The sequence below is a fragment of the Scyliorhinus canicula genome, chromosome 2, assembly GCF_902713615.1.
Source record: "Scyliorhinus canicula chromosome 2, sScyCan1.1, whole genome shotgun sequence".
Taxonomy (NCBI): Eukaryota; Metazoa; Chordata; class Chondrichthyes; order Carcharhiniformes; family Scyliorhinidae; genus Scyliorhinus; species Scyliorhinus canicula.
In genome coordinates, this window is record NC_052147.1 from 154,401,969 (window position 1) to 154,422,741 (window position 20,773).

General features: G+C 51.1%; 1 protein-coding gene across 1 annotated transcript in view; it reads right to left on the minus strand.

The window, feature by feature from the left end:
* Positions 1 to 20,773, minus strand: part of als2b (alsin Rho guanine nucleotide exchange factor ALS2 b) — a 191,511-nt gene that overhangs the window by 106,937 nt on the left and 63,801 nt on the right. Inside the window, 4 exon segments of the mRNA XM_038787998.1 lie at positions 1,053 to 1,215; positions 2,061 to 2,126; positions 4,559 to 4,748; positions 7,061 to 7,232. Coding sequence (XP_038643926.1) covers positions 1,053 to 1,215; positions 2,061 to 2,126; positions 4,559 to 4,748; positions 7,061 to 7,232 — 591 coding nt within the window.

The following is a 20,773-nucleotide window of genomic DNA, read 5'->3' on the forward strand; positions in this document are numbered from 1 at the left end:
GTGGGTTTCCTCCCACCCAAAGATGTGCAGGTTAGGTGGATTGGCCATGCTGAATTGCCATTAGTGTCCAAAAAGGTTAGATGCAGTTGCTGGGTTACAGGAATAAGGTGGTGTTGGGCCTTAGGTGGAGTGATCTTTCCATGGGCCAGTGCAGGCTCGATCAGCCAAATGGCCTCCTTCTGCACTGTAAATTCTATGATCTATGATTCACATTCCCTGGAATATTTTACCCAATCTAATCCCACTTCCCTGGAATATCCCACCCAACCTAATCCCACATTCCCTGGAATATCCCAGGCAAATCTAATCCCACGCAAATCTAATCCCACATTCCCTGGAATATCCCACCCAATCTAATCCCACATTCCCTGGAATGTCCCACCCAAATCTAATCCCACATTCCCTGGAAATTCCCACCAAATCTAATCCCATTCCCACATTCTCTGCAATATCTCACCACCTTGCCAGATCAAAACTGCGCAGACTGCCTGATACATATCCATCAGTACTGCACTGAAATATAGGCCTGGACTACGTGCTTAACTCATTAGTGGGACTTGGATGCACAGCCCAAGTCAGGGGCAAGGGAGATGCCCTGGTTGTTAAATTCAGCGCTGTTTGTTGGAGCTTGCTCCGCACAGTTGGGCCACAGCGCCACCTACTTTACGACTGTTATGGCAGTGCAAAGTGATGGAGTTTGGTTGCGAAAGACCTTGGGATACGTCCCAAGGTTGTGAAGATGTGCTATATAAATGCAAGCTCTTTTCCTCCATCTACATACAGAGACAAATTGACAGTCGCTCAGGAATGCCAAGCAATTGAGCCCAGTGCCAGTCATTCATTTCCTTCCCACCATTGCCATGACGCCGCTCTCACCACTGCACTGACAACCCATTTACAACAAAGGCTTCATCAGTTGGTGAGATGAGAGGCCAGTTACAGGCCAGCAGAAAGTTACACTTTCATCACAGGCCTGCCAAGCTGAAGCTGGCCACCTGAAGGTGAAAAATATGAAAGAACAGAGGAGGTGGCCAGCACAAAATGTCACTTACCACCTCGAAACAGGTTGCAAGTTTGAGCAGCACGCGGGCATACTCATGCAGGTGCCTGATGGGCATGTAGAAGAGGGTGTGCAAGAGGTCAGCAGCATGGATACTCTCATCAGTAACTTCGGACAACTGCTGGAGGGTCTGCATGTTTCTGTTGAAGAGCTCCCTGTGTAAAATATACAAAACAATCACACTTATTTCAGAGCACTGTACAAGCACAAGACACATGTGCTTTAACTTATTAAGTCAAGTCACCATAGTCCCAGATGACCATTGACATGAGGGTCACCACACCTCAGGCGAGAGGCAAGGTTGAGAAGGTGGGACGTTCATGAATAACCTCAGCTGGTACGGGGAATTGAACCCAAGCTGTTGGCTGTGCAAACCTACTGCCCCCATATTACTTAACCGAGGGGTGCATGCAGCAAGAGGCACCACCTCATAGGCACCTTTAATTTAATAATTTTTATTGTCACAAGTAGGCTTACAGTAACACTGCAATGAAGTTACAGTTACAGTGAAAAGCCCCGAGTCGCCACATTCAGGCGCCTGTTCGGGTACTCGGAGGGAGAATTCAGGATGTCCAAATTACCTAACAGCACGTCTTTCAGAACTTGTGGGAGGAAACCGGAGCACCCGGAGGAAACCCACGCAGACATGGGGAGAACGTGCAGACTCCACACAGTCAGTGACCCAAGCCGGGAATCGAACCTGGGACCCTGGAGCTGTGAAGCAACAGTGCTACCTGTGGGAAGAGAGCAGTATTTCACAGGACATCTGCTGGAGTATGACTTAAACAATACCCACTCCCCCGTAACCTGTACTTCTGAGAAAGACAAGTTGGCCAATGTCATAGAAATATCAACATGGCGGCAAGGTAGCACAGTGGTTAGCACTGTTGCTTCACAGTGAACCCCAGGGAATCTAGGCCCAAATTATTTATACAAGGCAACCATGTCCTCACCCACTGCATCATAGAGGTTCAAGTCGATAACATTTAGTTATACTTACACTGTTGGCTTGGCCAATGCTTGAAAACCACCAACTACCAAAAAATTGCCCACTGAGCTAGAGTACCTGAAACCAGAGAGAGAATAGCATGGTCAACAGAACCAACTGCACTTTCATGGAAAGGAACAGATACCCGAATGAAACCCCCCCCCCCCCCCCCCCCCCCCCAAGGGCAGCACGGTGGCACAGTGGTTAACATTGTTGCCTACGGCGCTGAGGACCTGGGTTCGAATCCCGGCCCTGGGTCACTGTCCGTGTGGAGTTTGCACATTCTCCCCGTGTTTGCGTGGGTTACACCCCCACAACCCAAAGATGTGCAGGTTAGGTGGATTGGTCACGCTAAATTGCCCCTTAATTGGAAAAATAATTGGGTATTCTAAATTTATAAAAATAAAAAAAAAAGCCCCCCCCCATGATTAGTCATGTATCTATGTCGGGGATTTCCGCCATGGTCATTTTTACAAACTCAGTGTAATCCCACCGGACGATCGGTACCCCGCCCAGGACACCGCTGACCATAAGATACCGCCCCCCCGGGTCCGTAACCGCCCAGTCCCCCTCGGTCTGTAACCGTCCTCGTCGCAGTAAACATTGTCTGCTTAGGTCCTTCTCTCTCAGGTGCGTGTCTTGGAGGAAGACTATGTCGGCTTTCAAACTTTTCAGATGGGCGATGACTCTGGATCTTTTCACTTGGCTGTTAGGTCCCCTGACATTCCGGGTGATTATCCTGATGGGCAGGAGGGTGGGTTTGGACCCCTGCTCCTGTGGGATCACCCAAACTTACCTGGTGGATGCACCCCTGCACTCCGGGGTTTTCCCTTTGTTAAGGGGCCGTCCAAGATGGCCACGGTCACTGTTCTCCCCATGAGGTTGGGTCCCTGCGCTCTGGGGTTTCCCTTTGTCCAGGGGAGCATTTCAGCCTCAACCACCAATTTGGGCAGTGACTTCCAGACACCCATTGTTTTCTGGGTGAAAAAGATTTTCCTCGTGTTCCCTCTGATGCTTCTACCAATCACCTTCAATCTATGCCCCTGGCAATTGACCCCCTCAGCTAGGGGAAGCAAGTCTTTCCTGCCTTCCCTGTTATGGCCTCTAATAATTTTGTACACCTCAATTAAATTCCCCTTTAACCTCCTCTGGTCTAAGGAAGCCATGATGTGGAGATGCCGGCATTGGACTGGGGTGAGCACAGTAAGAAGCAGCGCCGGCCCTAGGGTTGCTGGCGCCCCTGGAAAGCTGAACTTCGGCACTCTTGGGGGGGGGGGGGGGGGGGGGGGGGGGGGGGGGGGGGGGCCGAGGCCGGAGGGGACACGGGGGGGGCGGACCCGAGGGGGGGCGGACCAGCGGACAGAGCGGGGGGGGGGGGGGGGGGGGGGCGGCCACCGCGCATGCGCTGGTTGGCCCCGGCCCAACTGCGCATGCGCGGGACCCGAGTCTCTGGCGCCCCCTAGCACATGGCGCCCCGGGCAACTGCCCGAGTTGCCGGTGCCTTGAGCCGGCCCTGGTAAGAAGTCTTACAACACCAGGTTAAAGTCCAACAGGTTTGTTTCAAACACGAGCTTTCGGAGCACTGCTCCTTCCTCAGGTGAATGGAGAGGTATGTTCCAGAAACATTTATATAGACAAAGTCAGAGATGCCAGACAATGCTTGGAATGCAAGCATTTGCGGGTGATCAAATCATTACAGATCCAGAGTTAGGGGGTGATACCAGGTTAAAGAGATGTGCAGGCTGGGTGGATTGGCCACGTTAAATTGCCCTTTAATTGGAAAAAATGAATTGGGTACTCTAAATTTATTTATTTTAACTCTTTCCCCAACACAGTCACAAACAGTGCATTCCAGATCCGAACCACGTGCTGTGTGAATTTGTCGCCAACACACTCAGAGCGGCATGGTGGAGCAGTGGTTAGCACTGCTGCCTAAGGCACTGAGGACCCGGGTTCGATCCCAACCCTGGGTCACTGTCTGTGTGGGGTTTGCAATTCTCCCCGTGTCTGCGTGGGTTTCGTCCCCACAACCCAAAGATGTGCAGGCTGGGTGGATTGGCAATGTAAAATTGCCCCTTAATTGGAAAAGAAAATGTATTGGGTACTCTAAATTTAAAAACAAAATGAAGGTCAACATACCATCGCCTTCTTAAAAAAAAAAGATGAGGAGGTTTGGGAGGAATTTCAGAGTCGAGTGTCGAAGCAGCTAACGTCACGGCCGCCAATGGTGGAATGATTAAAATCAAGTCTGTCCAAGAAAGCCAGAAATGACCAGCAACCAATGTAGGCCAGAGTGCACAGGGGCGATGGGTGAATGGGCCTTGGGTGAGAGCTCAGACAGGGGCAGACTTTTGGATCACCTCAAGTTCATGGAGGTCTCCAGCATCTCCTTTGTGCTCTGACCTATAAGAACACTTTGCTTTATCTCTCTTGTAGGCAATATTAAACTCCTCCCCTCCCCCAGGAACACATGCATCATAGCAGGGACAGTAACAGGGTTGTGTACTTGCTCTTTGAACGTGTCCAGGAAGATGTTCGAGTGCTCCAACATGACGAGCGTCTTGACATCCTTTAAACCGTGAAGGAACTTATTCAAAGTGACGGTGTGTTGCCCAATCAGATAGCAAAGTTTGCTAAATTTACTGGCTGTGTCTTGTAACAACTGGCTCAATGTCGAACCCAAAATGGAAGCCAGGTTATCTGTAAATCACAAAATTCAGTCAACAAGTAGCTTTGACAATCTTTCATACATTCAAGCTATTGTTACACAATCCTCGTTCTCTTCCGTGCTCCTGTCACAGATCCACAAACACGTCCGTATGCTGCACATTGGGCTACTAGATGGTGATTCAGTTCCCAAGAGCAAAGCTACAATCAGACACATCACTTTACAATTCCAGAAGGCTACAGACAGTCTAACATTCACTCAGGGATATTACAGAGTCCATTCCACTGTTTTGGACCAGTATTTTCACTTGGCAACAGCTTCTCACTATTTAGGACATTTTCCAAGCTTTCTCCTGCCCAGGATTGGACATCTACAGTTCGGCACTGATTAGTGCAACTGTTATTTTTCCTTAAAAAGATTCAACAGCCCCTCAATCTGTCTGTCACTGTATAACACTGGGGTACAGTACAGGTGGGGACAGGTCTGTCAGTGTATAACACTGGGATACAGTACTGGTGGTTACAGGTCTGTCAGTGTATAGCATTGGGGTACAGTACTGGTAGGAACAGATTTGTCACTGTATAACACTGGGGTACAGTACTGGTGGTTACAGGTCTGTCAGTGTATAGCATTGGGGTACAGTACTGGTGGGAACAGATTTGTCACTGTATAACACTGGGGTACAGTACTGGTGGGGACGGGTCTGTCACTGTATAATACTAGGGTACAGTACTGGAGGGGACAGGTCTACCAGTGTATAACACTGGGGTACAGTACTGGTGGCGACAGGTCTGTCACTGTATAATACTAGGGTACAGTACTGGAGGGGACAGGTCTACCAGTGTATAACACTGGGGTACAGTACTGGTGGGAACAGATTTGTCACTGTATAACACTGGGGTACAGTACTGGTGGCGACAGGTCTGTCACTGTATAATACTAGGGTACAGTACTGGTGGGTACAGGTCTGTCACTGCATAACACTGGGGTACAGTACTGGTGGGAACAGATTTGTCACTGTATAACACTGGGGTACAGTACTGGTGGGGACAGGTCTGTCACTGTATAACACTGGGGTACAGTACTGGTGGCGACAGGTCTGTCACTGTATAATACTAGGGTACAGTACTGGAGGGGACAGGTCTACCAGTGTATAACACTGGGGTACAGTACTGGTGGGAACAGATTTGTCACTGTATAACACTGGGGTACAGTACTGGTGGGACAGGTCTGTCACTGTATAACACTGGGGTACAGTACTGGTGGCAACAGGTCTGTCACTGTATAACACTGGGGTACAGTACTGGTGGGGACAGATTTGTCACTGTATAACACTGGGGTACAGTACTGGTGGGAACAGATTTGTCACAGTATAACACTGGGGTACAGTACTGGTGGCAACAGGTCTGTCACTGTATAACACTGGGGTACAGTACTGGTGGGGACAGGTCTGTCACTGTATAACACTGGGATACAGTACTGGTGGGGACAGGTCTGTCACTGTATAACACTGGGGTACAGTACTGGTGGGGACAGATTTGTCACTGTATAACACTGGGGTACAGTACTGGTGGGGACAGGTCTGTCACTGTATAACACTGGGGTACAGTACTGGTGGGAACAGATTTGTCACTGTATAACACTGGGGTACAGTACTGGTGGGAACAGATTTGTCACTGTTTAACACGGGTACAGTACCAGTGGGGACAGGTCTGTCACTATAGAACACTGGGGTACAGTACTGGTGGGCCACTGAGCTGGTTTAGCTCAGTGAGCTAGGTTTGTGACGCAGAACTGGGCCAGCAGTGCAGGTTCAATTCCCGTACCTGCTGAGAATTCTGAATTCTCCCTCAGTGTACCCGAACAGGTGGCGGAATGTGGCGACTAGGGGCTTTTCACAGTAACTTCATTGCAGTGTTAATGTAAGCCTACTTGTGGCAATAAAAGATTATTAACTAATTACAGTACTGGTGGGGCCAGTCTGTCACTGTATAACACTAAGGTACAGTACTGGTGGAGACAGGTCTGTCACTGTATAGTACTGGGGTACAGTACTGGTGAGGACAGGTCTGTCACTGTAACACTGGGTACAGCATTGGAGGGGACAGGTCTGTCACTGAATAACACTGATGTTCAGCATTTGTGGAGACAGATGTGTCAATGTATAACACTGGGGTACAGCATTGGTGGGGACAGGTTTGATAATCCAGAAGATTGCAGGGTGCTCTTGCTTGGCTCCAACTGCTCCGTCCATGAGCACACCAATTTAGGACAATCTCTAATTGTTTGATTGAGGGGATTCAGAATGGCAGTAGCTCGTGGGCAGAAAGATCATTTTGCGTACCTAAACCCAGCAGTGGTTTGAGTATCTGATTTTTCACTGCGCTCAGCTTGCAATGGAACCTCCTCTCGGATGATGCAAGTTCATGTAAGCTGGCTATGTAGCCCATTACGTTCCTGTCTGACAGTGCCAGACAGATCTGTCCTCCCGCAAACAAGCTGTTCACGTAGCCAAGCTGAAATCAAACAGAAAACACCATTATTGGAATAGAGAAGAACTGCCAGCTGCCCAATATTCCAACTATCCACAAGGCAGGGCAGCTCCTGGCATCACGGGCAGGGTCACAGACACGAGGAATACGACAACCAGTTTTAGAAAATCAGTCACGTGGCACAGTGGTTAGCAGTGCAGCCTACGGCGCTAAGGACCCGGGTTCAAATCCCGGCTCTGGGTCACTGGCCGCACGGAGTTTGCATATTCTCCCTGTGTCTGCGTGAGTTTCACCACCACAATCCAAAGATGAGCAGGTTCGGTGGATTGACCACGATAAATTGCCCCTTAAATTGGAAAAAAAATAGTAATAGGGTACTCTAAATTTATATTTAAAAAAAGAAAATTGGTCAAAGGGTACAGCAGAACAGCCCAGAGACATTTATTCCTTCAGAAGCAAAAAATGGTTACTGAAGGAGAAGAAAATATTGTTATAAAACACCGGAGGGTTAAACCAGACCCCAAAACTTGACCTGAAATGTTATCCCTGCTTCTCTCTCAGTAAATGCTGCCTGACCTGCTGAATATTTCCAGCACTTTGTTTTATTTTGGATTTTTAGCATCCGCAGTATTTTGATTTTGTTGAATGCAACATTATTCCTCACTTCAGCGTACTCGGCTAATCCACACGTGGACATTCACCTAATCGGGACATAAAGTCCGTGAGGTGCTTCCTTTTTTTAAAGTGCAGCAGCCATTGTTGTAATGTTGGAAACACAGCAGCCAATTTACACTCAAGATTTCACACACAGCAAGGAGTCTTTTCTGTTTCTAATGCGATGTTGGGATAAATGCTGGACAGGACACCAGTGAGGCAACCGGCACTTTTGTAAATAGTGGTTTCTATGGTTCTAGTGCCCTGGCATCTTTTACACCGACCAGAGATGGAAGGTACTTCATCAGAAAGACACCTCCTTGTACAGTGAAACAGTCCCTCAAAGGGTAGATAACCTTGAGCCCACTGCTCCTCACCCAATACCCTCTCTGAACCTCTCCATTACATTAGTTTATATCACTCTTAACATAACTGTTGTTCTATAACAGCCTGGATCTATAAAGGTACCTCATGCAGGCGTCAAACAAAATTCGAAACCATGTTACATAAGGGGATATTAGGACAGGCAAGTAGAGGAGAGAGAGGAGGAGAGATTTAGGGGGGGGAATTCCAGAGTGTTAAGCCTGGATAACTGAAGGCACAGCCGCCAATGGTGGTGTCTTGTTATGCTCTAAGTGTGGCATAAGCGGCTTCCTTGTGGTGCACTTGACAAAGTAAGGTTCAGACATGGAGATAACTTCAACACGTTTATTAAACTATATACACTTCTATTACTCGGGTTCACCTCTACTGCTAATCCTACTATAGCTACCCAGACTGACTAACCAGTCTGCTACAATCCACGTGGTGGGAGTGATATTGAATCAACCCTGTGTCTGTACTCACTGACTGTCTCCACTGGAAAGAGGCAGATCATGTGTGTGGTGCCCTTTATATATGGGTTGGTGTAATGCCCTCCTGCGGTCGTGTCACCTGTGTGTGTATCGTGAATGCCCATTGGTCGTGTCCTATCTAACTTATCTATTGGTTGGGTGGGTGTGTGTGTGTGTGTGTGTGTGTGTGTGTGTGTGTGTGTGTGTGTGTGAGGTCTCTGGTGCTCCCTCTAGTGTCTAGCTAGTCTACATGTATTTACATTAACCCCTTGTGTATTTACAGTGATGCACATCACCACAGGTGGGACGATTAAAATGGTGAAGCAGTAAAAAATGAATTATGCCAGCACTGCACCCACAGAGAGACTGAACTGCAGCCTGGATGTACAGATTAAACATAGAAAGAAATGGCTTGCCTCAATTTCCCCCAATTCACTGCCTACAGACACCAATTCCAACTCAATCGGCTCCCTAGATGCTGTCAGTACTCAGAAGTTCATTTGGGAGCCTAAATGGGATGAGCCAGTGGGGTTTGCAAACATGCAGATGCTACCTTCCCTTCTAATATTCACATGCACACGCTTTCCAGCAAGGGTGGTGGGAAGCAACAAACCCGAGTCCTTTGGGTCTGCCAGAGGACACACTCCCTTTGCTGATTGACACAAGCAAGTATAGAAGTTCAGCACTGCAGTGGAGAAACAGTGAGATAATAATAATCTTTGTAATAATCTTTATTGTCACAAGTATGCTTACATTAACACTGCAATGAAGTTACTGTGAAAATCCCCTAGTTGCCACATTCCGACGCCTGTTCGGGTACACCAAGGGAGAATTCAGAATGTCCACTTCACCTAACAGCATGTCTTTCTGGACTTATGGGAGGAAACCGGAGCACCCGGAGGAAACCCACGCAGACACAGAGAGACTGTGCAGACTCTGCACAGACAGTGACCCAAGCCAGGGATCAAACCTGGGACCCTGGAGCGTGAAACAACAGTGTTACCCACTGTGCTACCATGCTCTTCTTTCTGATGAAAGAGGCATCTTTCTTTTTTTTTTTAAATTTTTTTTATAAATTTAGATTACCCAATTATTTTTTCCAATTAAGGGGCAATTTAGTGTGGCCAATCCACCTACTCTGCACATTTTTGGGTTGTGGGGGCGAAACCCACGCAGACACGGGGAGAATGTGCAAACTCCACACGGATAGTGACCCAGAGCCGGGATCGAACCTGGGACCTCAGCGCCGTGAGGCGGTTGTGCTAACCACTAGGCCACCGTGCTGCCCTAAGAGGCATCTTTCTGATGAAATACTTTCCTTCTCTGGCGGGTGTAAAAGATGCCAACATAATGATTGATGGCGCTTGAATTGATCAAAAATAGTCCACTCACTGGCAGAGAACGGATGAACCAAAACCAGACCAATGAGTGTAGATGCTGTGGGACTGTTTTTCTCTGGCCGGAGAGTTTAGAATGGTGGTGGTGGTGGTTAACTGGTGTTTAAAATAAACCACTGAGGGAAAATAAGAATGTTGCACACTGCCTGGCCCAATCAGAAATGAGTAATCCCAGTATCCTACTCCAGCAAGTGTCTTTTGCCTTCAGGGTTACCAGTTACAATGAAGACTCATTAATCAAAGGCAGGCTACAGCATCATTGGATCCCGTCGAGTGCCACACAGTTTATCGTCAAAACTTTGCCAGTAAGTTGCACTATAGCATTGGAGCTTTACAGCACCAGGGTTCCAGGGTCGATTCCTGGCTTCGGTCACTGTCTGTGTGGAGTCTGCATGTTCTCCCTGTGTCTGCGTGGGTTTCCTCCGGGTGCTCCGAGTTTCACGACGGCCTCAGAGGCTGCTTCTCGCACCCTATTCACACCCCCCCCCCCCCCAAATAGGGCTAGGAGCGGCACACCGTAAATCTCGGCCGCCGGGCCTTGACGCTTGCGTCAAGGCGGCGCGCCGAGAATGACGCGACGGCGGCGCCCAAGTGACGTCAGCCGCGCATGCACAGGTTGGCCGGCTCCAACCCGCGCATGCGCGGCTGACCGGCTCCAACCCGCGCATGCGCGGCTGACGTCACGACGGCTGGCGTTCTAACCCGCGCACGCGCGGTTACCGACTTCCCCTCCGCTGCCCTGCAAGACGTGGCGGCTTGATCTTGCGGGGCGGCGGAGGGGAAAGAGTGCGTCTCTTGGAGATGCCGGCCCGACGATCAGTGGGCACCGATCGCGGGCCAGTCCCCTCCCGAGCACGGCCGTGGTGCTCACACCCCTCTCCGCCCCCCACAAGCCACAAACGGAACTTTGGTGCCCATGTTCACGACGGCAGCGACCAGGTGTGGTTGCCGCCGTCGTCAACCGGTTGGGAACGTCAGGCCGCTCGGCCCATCCGGGCCGGAGAATCGCCGGTCGCCGTGAAAAACGGCGAGCGGCGATTCATCCAAGCAGGGAGTGGGAGTATCACGGGGGGTGCCAGGGCGGCGTGTCATGAGTCGCCTGGCCCTCCCGCGATTCTCCCACACAGCGTGGGGAGCGGAGAATTGCGCCCATGGTTGTTAGGTGAATTGGACATTCGGAATTCTTCGTGTACCCGAACAAGCGGCGGAATGCGGTGACTAGGGGCTTTTCACAGTAACTTCATTGCAGCGTTAAAGGAAGCCTACTTGTAACAATAAAGATTTAAAAAATAATAATAAAAATAAGGACACACCATACTATGCCTGGAGGGAGAGTTGCTGCCTTTTCAAGTTTCAATTCGCTCTCTGGCGCATCATTGAACTCCCGGGATCACATACAATAATCTCTGCGCAATACACTCAGAGGACTGGGGAAAACAGAAAATAGGAGGTGGTCATTTGGCCCTTTGAGCCTGCTCCCCCATTTATTGTGATCATGGCTGATCATTAAGTTCAATACCCTGATTCTGCCTTCTCCCCATATCCCTTGATCCCTTTTGTCACAAGAGCTATATCTAATTCCTTCTTGAAATTACACAATGTTTTGGCCTGAATTACTCTCTGTGGCATCAAATTCCACAGGTTCACCACTCTCTGGGTGAAGAAAGTTCTCCTCACCTCAGCCCTAAAAGGTTTACCCCTTATCCTCAAACTATGACCCCTGGACACCCCCACCATCGGGAACATTCGTTCTCTGTCTAATCCTGTTAGAATTTTGTACGTTTCTATGAGATCCCTTCTCACTCTTCTAAACTCCAATGTACATAATCCTAACCGATTTAGTCTCCCCTAATATGACAGTCCCGCCATCCCAGGAATCAGCCTGGTAAACCTTCACTGCACTCCCTCCACAGCAAGAACAGTAAAGCCTTCTTTACTGCCTGCTGTAACTGCGTGCTTACTTTCAGCGACTGATGCACAAGGACACCAAGGTCTCACTGAGTGTCCACCTCTCTCAATTTACCCCCAAATATAATCTGCCTCCCTATTTTTGCTACCGAAGCAGATAATCTCACATTTATCCAGATTATACTGCATCTGCCATGCATATGCCCACTCACTCCGCCTGTCCAAATCCCACTTAAGCATCTCTGCTTCCTCCTCACAGTTCACCCTCCCATCCAACTCTGTATCATCTGCAAATTTGGAGATAATACATTTAGTTCCCTCGTCCAAATCAGTAATATACAATGTGAACAGTTGGGGTTCCAGCACAGATCCCTGCGGTACCCCACTAGTCACTGCCTGCCAATCATAAAAAGACCCATTTATTCCAACTTTTTGCTTCCTGTCTGCTAACCAGCTTTCTATCCATCTCAAGGTACTAACTGTAATCCCATGCACTTTAACTTTACATATTAATCTGCTATGCGAGACCTTGTCGAAAACCTGAAAGTAGAAATAAACCACATCCCCCAGATCTCCCTGGTCATCTTTACTAGTTACATCTTCAAAGAATTCTTTTTTTTTTTAATTTAGAGTACCCAATTATTTTTTCCAATTAAGGGGCAATTTAGCATGGCCAATCTGCCTATCCTGCACATTTTTGGATGGTGGGGGTGAAACCCATGCAGACACGGGGAGAACGTGCAAACTCCACACGGACAGTGATCCAGGGCCGGGATTTGAACCCGGGTCCTCAGCACCGTAGGCAGCAATGCTAACCACTGTGCCACCGTGCTGCCCTGTCTTCAAAGAATTCTAGTAGATTTGTCAAGCATGATTTTCCTTTCGGAAATCCATGCTGACTTTGTCTGATTACACCACTACTTTCCAAATGCTGTGGCATGAAATCCTTGATAATGGACTCCAGCAACTTGTATTGGATTTGTTTATTGTCGCGTGTACCGAGGTACAGTGAAAAGTATTTTTCTGCGAGCAGCTCAACAGATTATTAAGTACATGGGAAGAAAAAGAAATAAAAGAAAATACATAATAGGCCAACACAAGGTATACAATGTAACTACATAAGCATTGGCATCGGATGAAGCATACAGGGTATAGTGTTAATGAGGTCAGTCCATAAGAGGGTCATTTAGGAGTCTGGTAACAGCGGGGAAAAAGCTGTTTTTGAGTCTGCTCGTGCGTGTTCTCAGACTTCTGTATCTCCTGCCCGATGGAAGAAGTTGGAAGAGTAATTAAGCCGGGTGGGAGGGAACAACTTCCCGACTACTGAGGCTAGGCTCACGCATCTATGCTTCCGTGTTTTCTCTCTACCTCTTTTTATTAATCGCGGGGTACACCTTCCAATCTGTAGAAACCATTCCAGAGTCCAAAGAAATTTGGAAAATGACCACCAACTGATCTACTATTTCCCTGGCCACTTCCTTAAGTACTCTGGGATGCAGATTGTCAGGCCCTGGAGATTTGCTACAGAGAGTATCCCTTACCCAGCTGTGTAAACTGGAATTTCGCTGGAACGGACGATTTTAGCATAGCCATTCCACCTAACCTGCACATCCTGACCCTATCCACAAGTAATGACTCTCTCCACCACCAAAACACATTGGTGGCAATGTGTGCTATCTACAGGACGCAGTACAGGAGCTCACCATGGCTCTTTCGATAGCACATTCCAAACACACGACCACGACCACAAAACAACAGGCTGCAGCTAGATTTTTAAAAATGTTTCCCCCAAGATGGCGCCAGAGCATGGAGACTCTCTGCAAACTCCCATACAGATTCTCTTCCTACATATTATATAACTGTTATTACTGTCACAGGTAGGCTTTATTACTGTCACAGGTCACTGATTGGCAGGCAGTGACTAGTGGGGTACACAGAGGGAGAATTCAGAATGTCCAATTCACCTAACAAACACATCTTTCGGGACTTGTGGGAGGAAACTGGAGCACCCAGAGGAAACCCACACTGACACGGGGAGAACGTGCAGACTCGCCACAGACAGTGACCCAAGCCGGGAATCAAACCCGGGTCCACGGCTCTGAGAAGCAACAGTGCAAGTGTATGTTCTACAATTATTATAATATGTTCTATGGATTATGTATGGAGCGATCTGCCAGGATTGTAAGCAAATCAAAACTTTTCACTGTACCTCAGTACACGTGACAATAAATAAATCATCTGTTCTCAAAGAACCAGTAGCTCTAGCCTCGCAATTTTCTTCATTTCTGTAATAGTTGAATCTTCTAAGCCTCATTTTTGTGTCGGCTGACCTCGATTCGAGGATGACATCTATGGACTTCCGGTTGTGGCTATGCGGAGCTAAGCCGCACGTTCGGCAGCTCCCGCCAGGAACGGACTCTTGGGCTCTTTTAAGGGCCCCCAGCGGTACTTGCTCAGCGGTTCCCGACGTGGGAAGGTGTCTGCAGCAGATCCCCAGTGGTCTATGGTCTTGACCAGGGGTGGGGCCAGCAAAATAGTGGTGGCAGCGCCTAAGAAAAAGCGGGGGAAGAGAATCAAGATGGCGGCCGACAGAGGCCTCGAGGAATGGAGGCAGTGGGCGCTGGTGCAGCAGGAGACTCTCCAGCGATGTTTTCAGGATCTTAAAGTGGAGCTGCTAGACTCGCTGAAGGCGAATGCAGACAAGCTGATGGCGATGCAGGCAGCCCAGGGGGTGGAGATCTGGGAGCTCCGACAACAAGCCTCCGAAAGAGAGGATGAGGCCGCGGCCCTCGCGGTAAAGGTGGAGATGCATGAGGCGCTCCATAAGAAGTGGCAGGAGCGGTTTGAGGAGATGGAGAACTGGTCGAGGCGGAAAAATTTGCGGATCCTGGGCCTCACGGAGGGGTGGAGGGGTCAGACCTGGGGGCCTATGTAGTCATTTTGTTGAACTCGCTGATGGGAGCTGGGTCCTTCCAGGTGCCCCTGGAGCTGGAGGGGGCCCACAGAATACTGGCCTGGAGGCCCAAGCCGAATGAGCCGCCACAGGCGGTGCTGGTGCGGTTCCACTGGTTCGCTGACCGAGAGTGTGTGCTTAGGTGGGTCAAGAAGGAGCGGAGCAGCAAGTGGGAGAACACGGTAGTGCGGATCTACCAGGAGTGGAGTACGGAGGTGGCTAAGCGGAGGGCCGGGTACAACTGGACGAAGGCGGTGCTCCACAGAAAGAGTGTGAAGTTTGGCATGTTACAGCCGGCGCGTCTGTGGGTCACTTACAAGGACCGGCACTTTTATTTTGAGTTCCCGGAGGACACGTGGGCCTTTGTGCAGGCCGAGAAGTTGGACTCTGACTGAGGGTCGGGGATTTGTAAATAACTGTGTTAACTTTTGGTGGGAAGGGTCTCTGTTTTATGATGTTTTAAGCTGGTTGTGTGTTGGTTCTTGGGCGGGTGGGGTGCTGTCTATTTTGCGTGGGCGGGGTTGGGCAAAGGGAAAGCGCGGGCTTTTCTTATGTTTCCCACGCTGAGGGTGGATGGGGGCGGGGGCGGAGCTGAGAAGCGCAGGCTTTTTTCCCGCGCGAGAGTGGGAGGGGGAGGAGAAGGAGGGTCTGCTGATGGGTCTGGGGGAGGAGTAGCCACCCCACGTTGGGGGGGGGGGGGGGGGGGGGGGGGGGGGGTCGGAGGTGTGGCGGGAGTCGCCGGGGTCAGCAGAAGTTAGCTGGCTCACGGGAGTGCTGCGGAGGGAGTAACGCGGCTGGGAGGGGTCCTAGTCTGGGGGGGATAACCGGGTTGCTGCCAAAATGGCCAGGAAGGAGCTGGAGTATGCAGGGGGGGCCGGGGTGGGGGTTTGCCGCCGTGGGGAACGGGCCGAGCGGAGGGCGCTGGCCTGGGGCGGGCAGGGGACGGGTTATGGCTAGTCGGCAGGGGAGGGGGGCAGGGAGCCCTCTGATCCGGCTGATAACTTGGAATGTGAGGGGGCTGAATGGGCCGGTCAAACGGGCCCGGGTGTTTACACACCTGAAGGGGCTGAAGGCAGACGTGGCTATGCTCTAGGAGACGCACCTGAAGGTGGCGGACCAGGTTAGAGTGAGGAAGGGCTGGGTAGGCCAGGTGTTTCATTCGGGGCTGGATGCAAAAAAATCGGGGGGTGGCGATTCTGGTGGGAAAAAGGGTGTCGTTTGAGGCATCAACGGTGGTGGCTGACAGTGGAGGGAGGTCTGTGATGGTGAGCGGCAAGTTGCAAGGGGAGCGGGTGGTGCTGGTGAATGTGTATGCCCCAAATTGGAACGAAGCGGGTTTTATGCGGCGTATGGTGGGCCGCATTCTGGATCTAGAGACGGGGAGGCCTGATACTGGGGGGGGGACTTTAACACAGTGCTGGACCCCCATTGGATCGATCCATGTCCAGGACGGACAGGAGACCTGTGGCGGCTAAGGTGTTGAGGGGGTTTATTGACAAGATGGGAGGGGTGGATCCTTGGAGGTTCGCGAGGCCGAGGGCCAGGGAGTATTCATTTTTTTCCCACATGCATAAAGCCTATTCCCGGATCGATTTTTTTGTCCTGAGCAGGGGGCTGATTTCGAGGGTGAAGGATGCCGTGTATTCGGCCATAGTCATTTCGGACCATGCCCCGCACTGGGTAGACCTTGAGCTGGGGGAGGAGAGGGACCAGCGCCCGCTCTGGCGCCTGGAGGTGGGGCTGCTGGCGGACGAGGAGGTGGCCGGGAGGGTTCGGGGGTGTATCAAGAGGTACTTAGAGGCCAATGATAATGGGGAGGTCCAGGTGGGGATGGTTTGGGAGGCATTGAAGGCGGTGATTAGAGGGGAGTTGATTTCCATCCGAGCCCTTAGGGAGACGGGAGAGCAAAGAGAGAGGGAGAGATCGGTGGGGGAGATGGTGAGGGTGGACAGGAGATACGCGGAGGCTCCGGAGGAGGGACTGTTGGGGGAGCGACGTAACCTTCAGGCCAAGTTCGACTTGCTGATCACCGGAAAGGTGGAAGCTCAGTGGAGGAAGGCACAGGGAGCGGTGTACAAATATGGGGAGAAGGCGAGTAGGATGCTGGCGCATCAGCTACGTAAACGAGACGCGGCCAGGGAGATTGGTGGAGTGACGGATAGGGGAGGCAATGTGGTGCGAAGGGGGGTGGACATTAATGGGGTCTTCAGGGACATTTATGGGGAATTGTACGGTCTGAGCCCCCCCGGGGGGGGGGGGGGGGGGGGGGGGGGGGCACTTTTTGGATAGGCTGAGATTTCCGAAGGTGGAGGAGGGACAGGTGGAGGGGCTGGGGGCGCCGATTGAGCTGGAGGAGCTGGTCAAAGGGATAGGGAGCATGCAGTCGGGGAAGGCGCCGGGGCCGGATGGGTTTCCGGTCGAATTTTACAAAATGTATGCAGACCTGTTGGGCCCCCTGTTGGTTAGGACCTTTAACGAGGCAAGGGAGGGGGGGGGGCTTTGCCACCGACCATGTCACGGGCGCTGATTCCCTTGATCCTTAAACGGGACAAGGACCCCCTACAGTGTGGATCATATAGGCCGATCTCGTTGTTAAATGTGGATGCCAAGCTGTTGGCGAATATCTTGGCCACAAGGATAGAGGACTGTGTGCCGGGGGTCATTCATGAGGACTAGACAGGGTTTGTGAAGGGAAGGCAGCTGAACACCAATATACGTAGGCTTCTGAATGTTATAGTGATGCCGGCGGCAGAAGGGGAGGCGGAGATAGTGGTAGCATTAGACGCAGAGAAGGCCTTTGATAGGGTTGAGTGGGGGTACTTGTGGGAGGTGCTGGAAAGGTTTGGGTTGGGGGAGGGGTTTGTCAGTTGGGTGAGGCTGTTATGTGAGGCCCCGATGGCGAGCGTAGCCACGAATAGGAGGAGATCGGAGTACTTTCGGTTGTATCGGGGGACGAGGCAGGGGTGTCCCCTGTCCCCTTTGCATTGGCAATTGAGCCTCTGGCCATGGCGTTGAGGGAGTCGATGAATTGGAGGGAGCTGGTGCGGGGGGGGGGGGGGGACTGAGTGTCATTATACGCAGATGACTTGTTGCTTTATGTGGCTGACCCAGTGGGGGGAATGCCGGAGGTGATGCAGATCCTTAGGGAATTTGGGGGCTTTTCTGGGTACAACCTCAACCTGGGTAAGAGTGAGCTGTTCGTCGTGCACCCGGGGGATCAAGAGGAGGGGATTGGTAGGCTCCCGTTGAAAAGGAGGGGGGGGGGGGGAGCTTTCGGTACCTGGGAGTCCAGGTGGCCAGGAGCTGGGGGGCCGTTCACAAGCTTAACCTCACTAGGCTGGTGGAGCAAATGGAGGAGGAGTTCAAAAGATGGGACATGTTGCCGCTGTCGCTGACGGGCAGGGTGCAGTCCGTCAAGATGACGGTGCTCCCAAGGTTTTTGTTCCTGTTCCAGTGCCTCCCCAGCCTTATCCCGAAGGCCTTTTTTAGGAGGGTCAATAGGAGTATTACGGGATTTGTATGGGCGCATGGGACTCCGAGGGTGAGAAGGGTGTTTTTGGAGCGGGGCAGGGATAGGGGGGGGGGGCTGGTGTTGCCCAACCTCTGTGGGTACTAGTGGGCTGCCAACGCTGCGATGGTGCGTAAGTGGGTAATGGACGGGACAGGGGCAGCATGGAAGAGGATGGAGATGGCGTCCTGCGTGGACACGAGTTTGGAGGCGCTGGTAACGGCGCCGTTGCCGCTCCCTCCAACGAGGTATACCACGAGTCCGGTGGTGGCGGCTACCCTCAAAATTTGGGGGCAATGGAGACGGCATAGGGGGGAGCTCGATGGAGTCCCCGATACGGGGGAACCACCGGTTTGTTCCAGGGAGCATCGATGGCGGGTTTCTGGGCTGGCATAGGGTACATATTAGGAGGTTGAGGAACCTGTTTGTGAATGGGAGGTTCGCGAGCCTGGGTGAGTTAGAGGGGAAGTTTGGGCTCCCCCCCCGGGGAACATGTTTAGGTACATGCAGGTTAGGGCGTTTGCCAGGCAGCAGGTGGAGGGGTTCCCTCTGCTGACCCCACGTGGGGTACGGGACAGGGTGCTCTCCGGGGTGTGGGTTGGAGGGGGGAGGATTTCGGACGTGTACCACGTCATGCAGGAGGTGGAGGAGGCCTCGGTGGAGGAGCTGAAGGCTAAATGGGAGGAGGAGCTGGGTGAGGAGATTGAGGGGGGGACGTGTGCGGATGCCCTGGAAAGAGTGAATTCCTCCTCTTCCTGTGCGAGGCTTAGCCTCATACAGTTCAAGGTGCTGCACAGGGCCCACATGACTGGGACGAGGATGAGTAGGTTTTTCGGGGGCGAAGACAGATGTGCTAGGTGCTCGGGGAGCCCAGCGAACCACACCCATATGTTCTGGGCATGCCCAGCGCTGGGGGAGTTTTGGAAGGGGGTAGCAAGGACGGTGTCGAGGGTTGTAGGATCCATGGTCAAGCCAGGCTGGGGACTCGCAATTTTTGGGGTTGCAGTGGAGCCTGGAGTGCAGGAGGCGAAAGAGGCCGGTGTTCTGGCCTTTGCGTCCCTAGTAGCCCAGCGGAGGATCTTGCTTCAATGGAAGGATGTGAGGCCCCCAAGCGTCGAGGCCTGGATCAATGATATGGGGGGTGGAGGGAGAGAGAAATGTGTATATGTGCTTATTGGATATGCCGGGTGTTTATCTATCTCTCTTTTTTGTAGTTACTTGGGGGGGGTTTGTTTTGGGGGTTGGTGTGTTTTTCTTTTTGTTGTTGTTAATATTGTTTTCTTGTTGTTATTTTCTGTTTTGGGTATGTTTTTGAAAATCTCAGTAAAAATTATTTTAAAAACAAAAAGAGGATGACATCTACACAGGGTTGAGAAAGCGGCATGGTGGCACAGTGGTTAGCACTGCTGCCTCACTGCAATGAAGACGCGGGTTCGATCCCGGCCCCAGGTCACCGTCTGTGTGGAGTTTGCACATTCTCCCCGTATCTGTGTGGGTTTCACCCTCACAACCCAAAGATGCGCAGGCTAGGTGGATTGGCCACGCTACATTGCCCCTTAATTAGGAAAAAAAATTATTGGGTAGTCTAAATGTTTGTTTTTTTTTTTAAATACACAAGGTTGCGGTATTCTGCCATAGGCCACCATGTGACCAATCAGGCTGATTCACGACCCAAAGACCTTTGTGCAAACCCTGGTAGAACCCTGCACGCGAGTTGTTTAACGCAGGGTGCTTGGGGTGCCGCCATTGTCCACACAAGCTTGGCAGGGTGCTGATGAGATTTTGCTGATATGTTGTACACACGGCTGGCACTACTTTGATGCTGCAGCATTCGTCCCACTTTCACAGTCTTCCTTCACATACTCTGCTGTAGAGGATTTTTTGGACTGCATTTGGGCAGTTCCCCACAACCTGGTTGCCAAGAGTGGCCCTGCCAAGTGGAAGAGGCGCCCAATGGCATCACTCGAGTGCATAAGCTGCTCCATCACATTAAGATGACGATCCATGGAGGGAACCCTCATCTCCAACAATAAATCAGAGGAGCTCATGAACTTTTGAGACCATCTGATCTGCTACTTCCCTCCTTTCCACTGGCAGTGGATGAAACTTCCTCTAAAGTGCCCCTGTCCAAATCCTCGCTGCTATCTTAACTCATTCCCTCTTCGAGCTCATGTTGGTCAAGAGATCTGCTTCCGGCTCCCTTGACACTCTTCTCATTAAACCATTGGCCTTTACTTCCCGCTCAGATCCTTCAGGTACTTTCCCTCTCAACTTCAATGCCATTGGCTTTGACCCCTTTGCTCTCAATGACT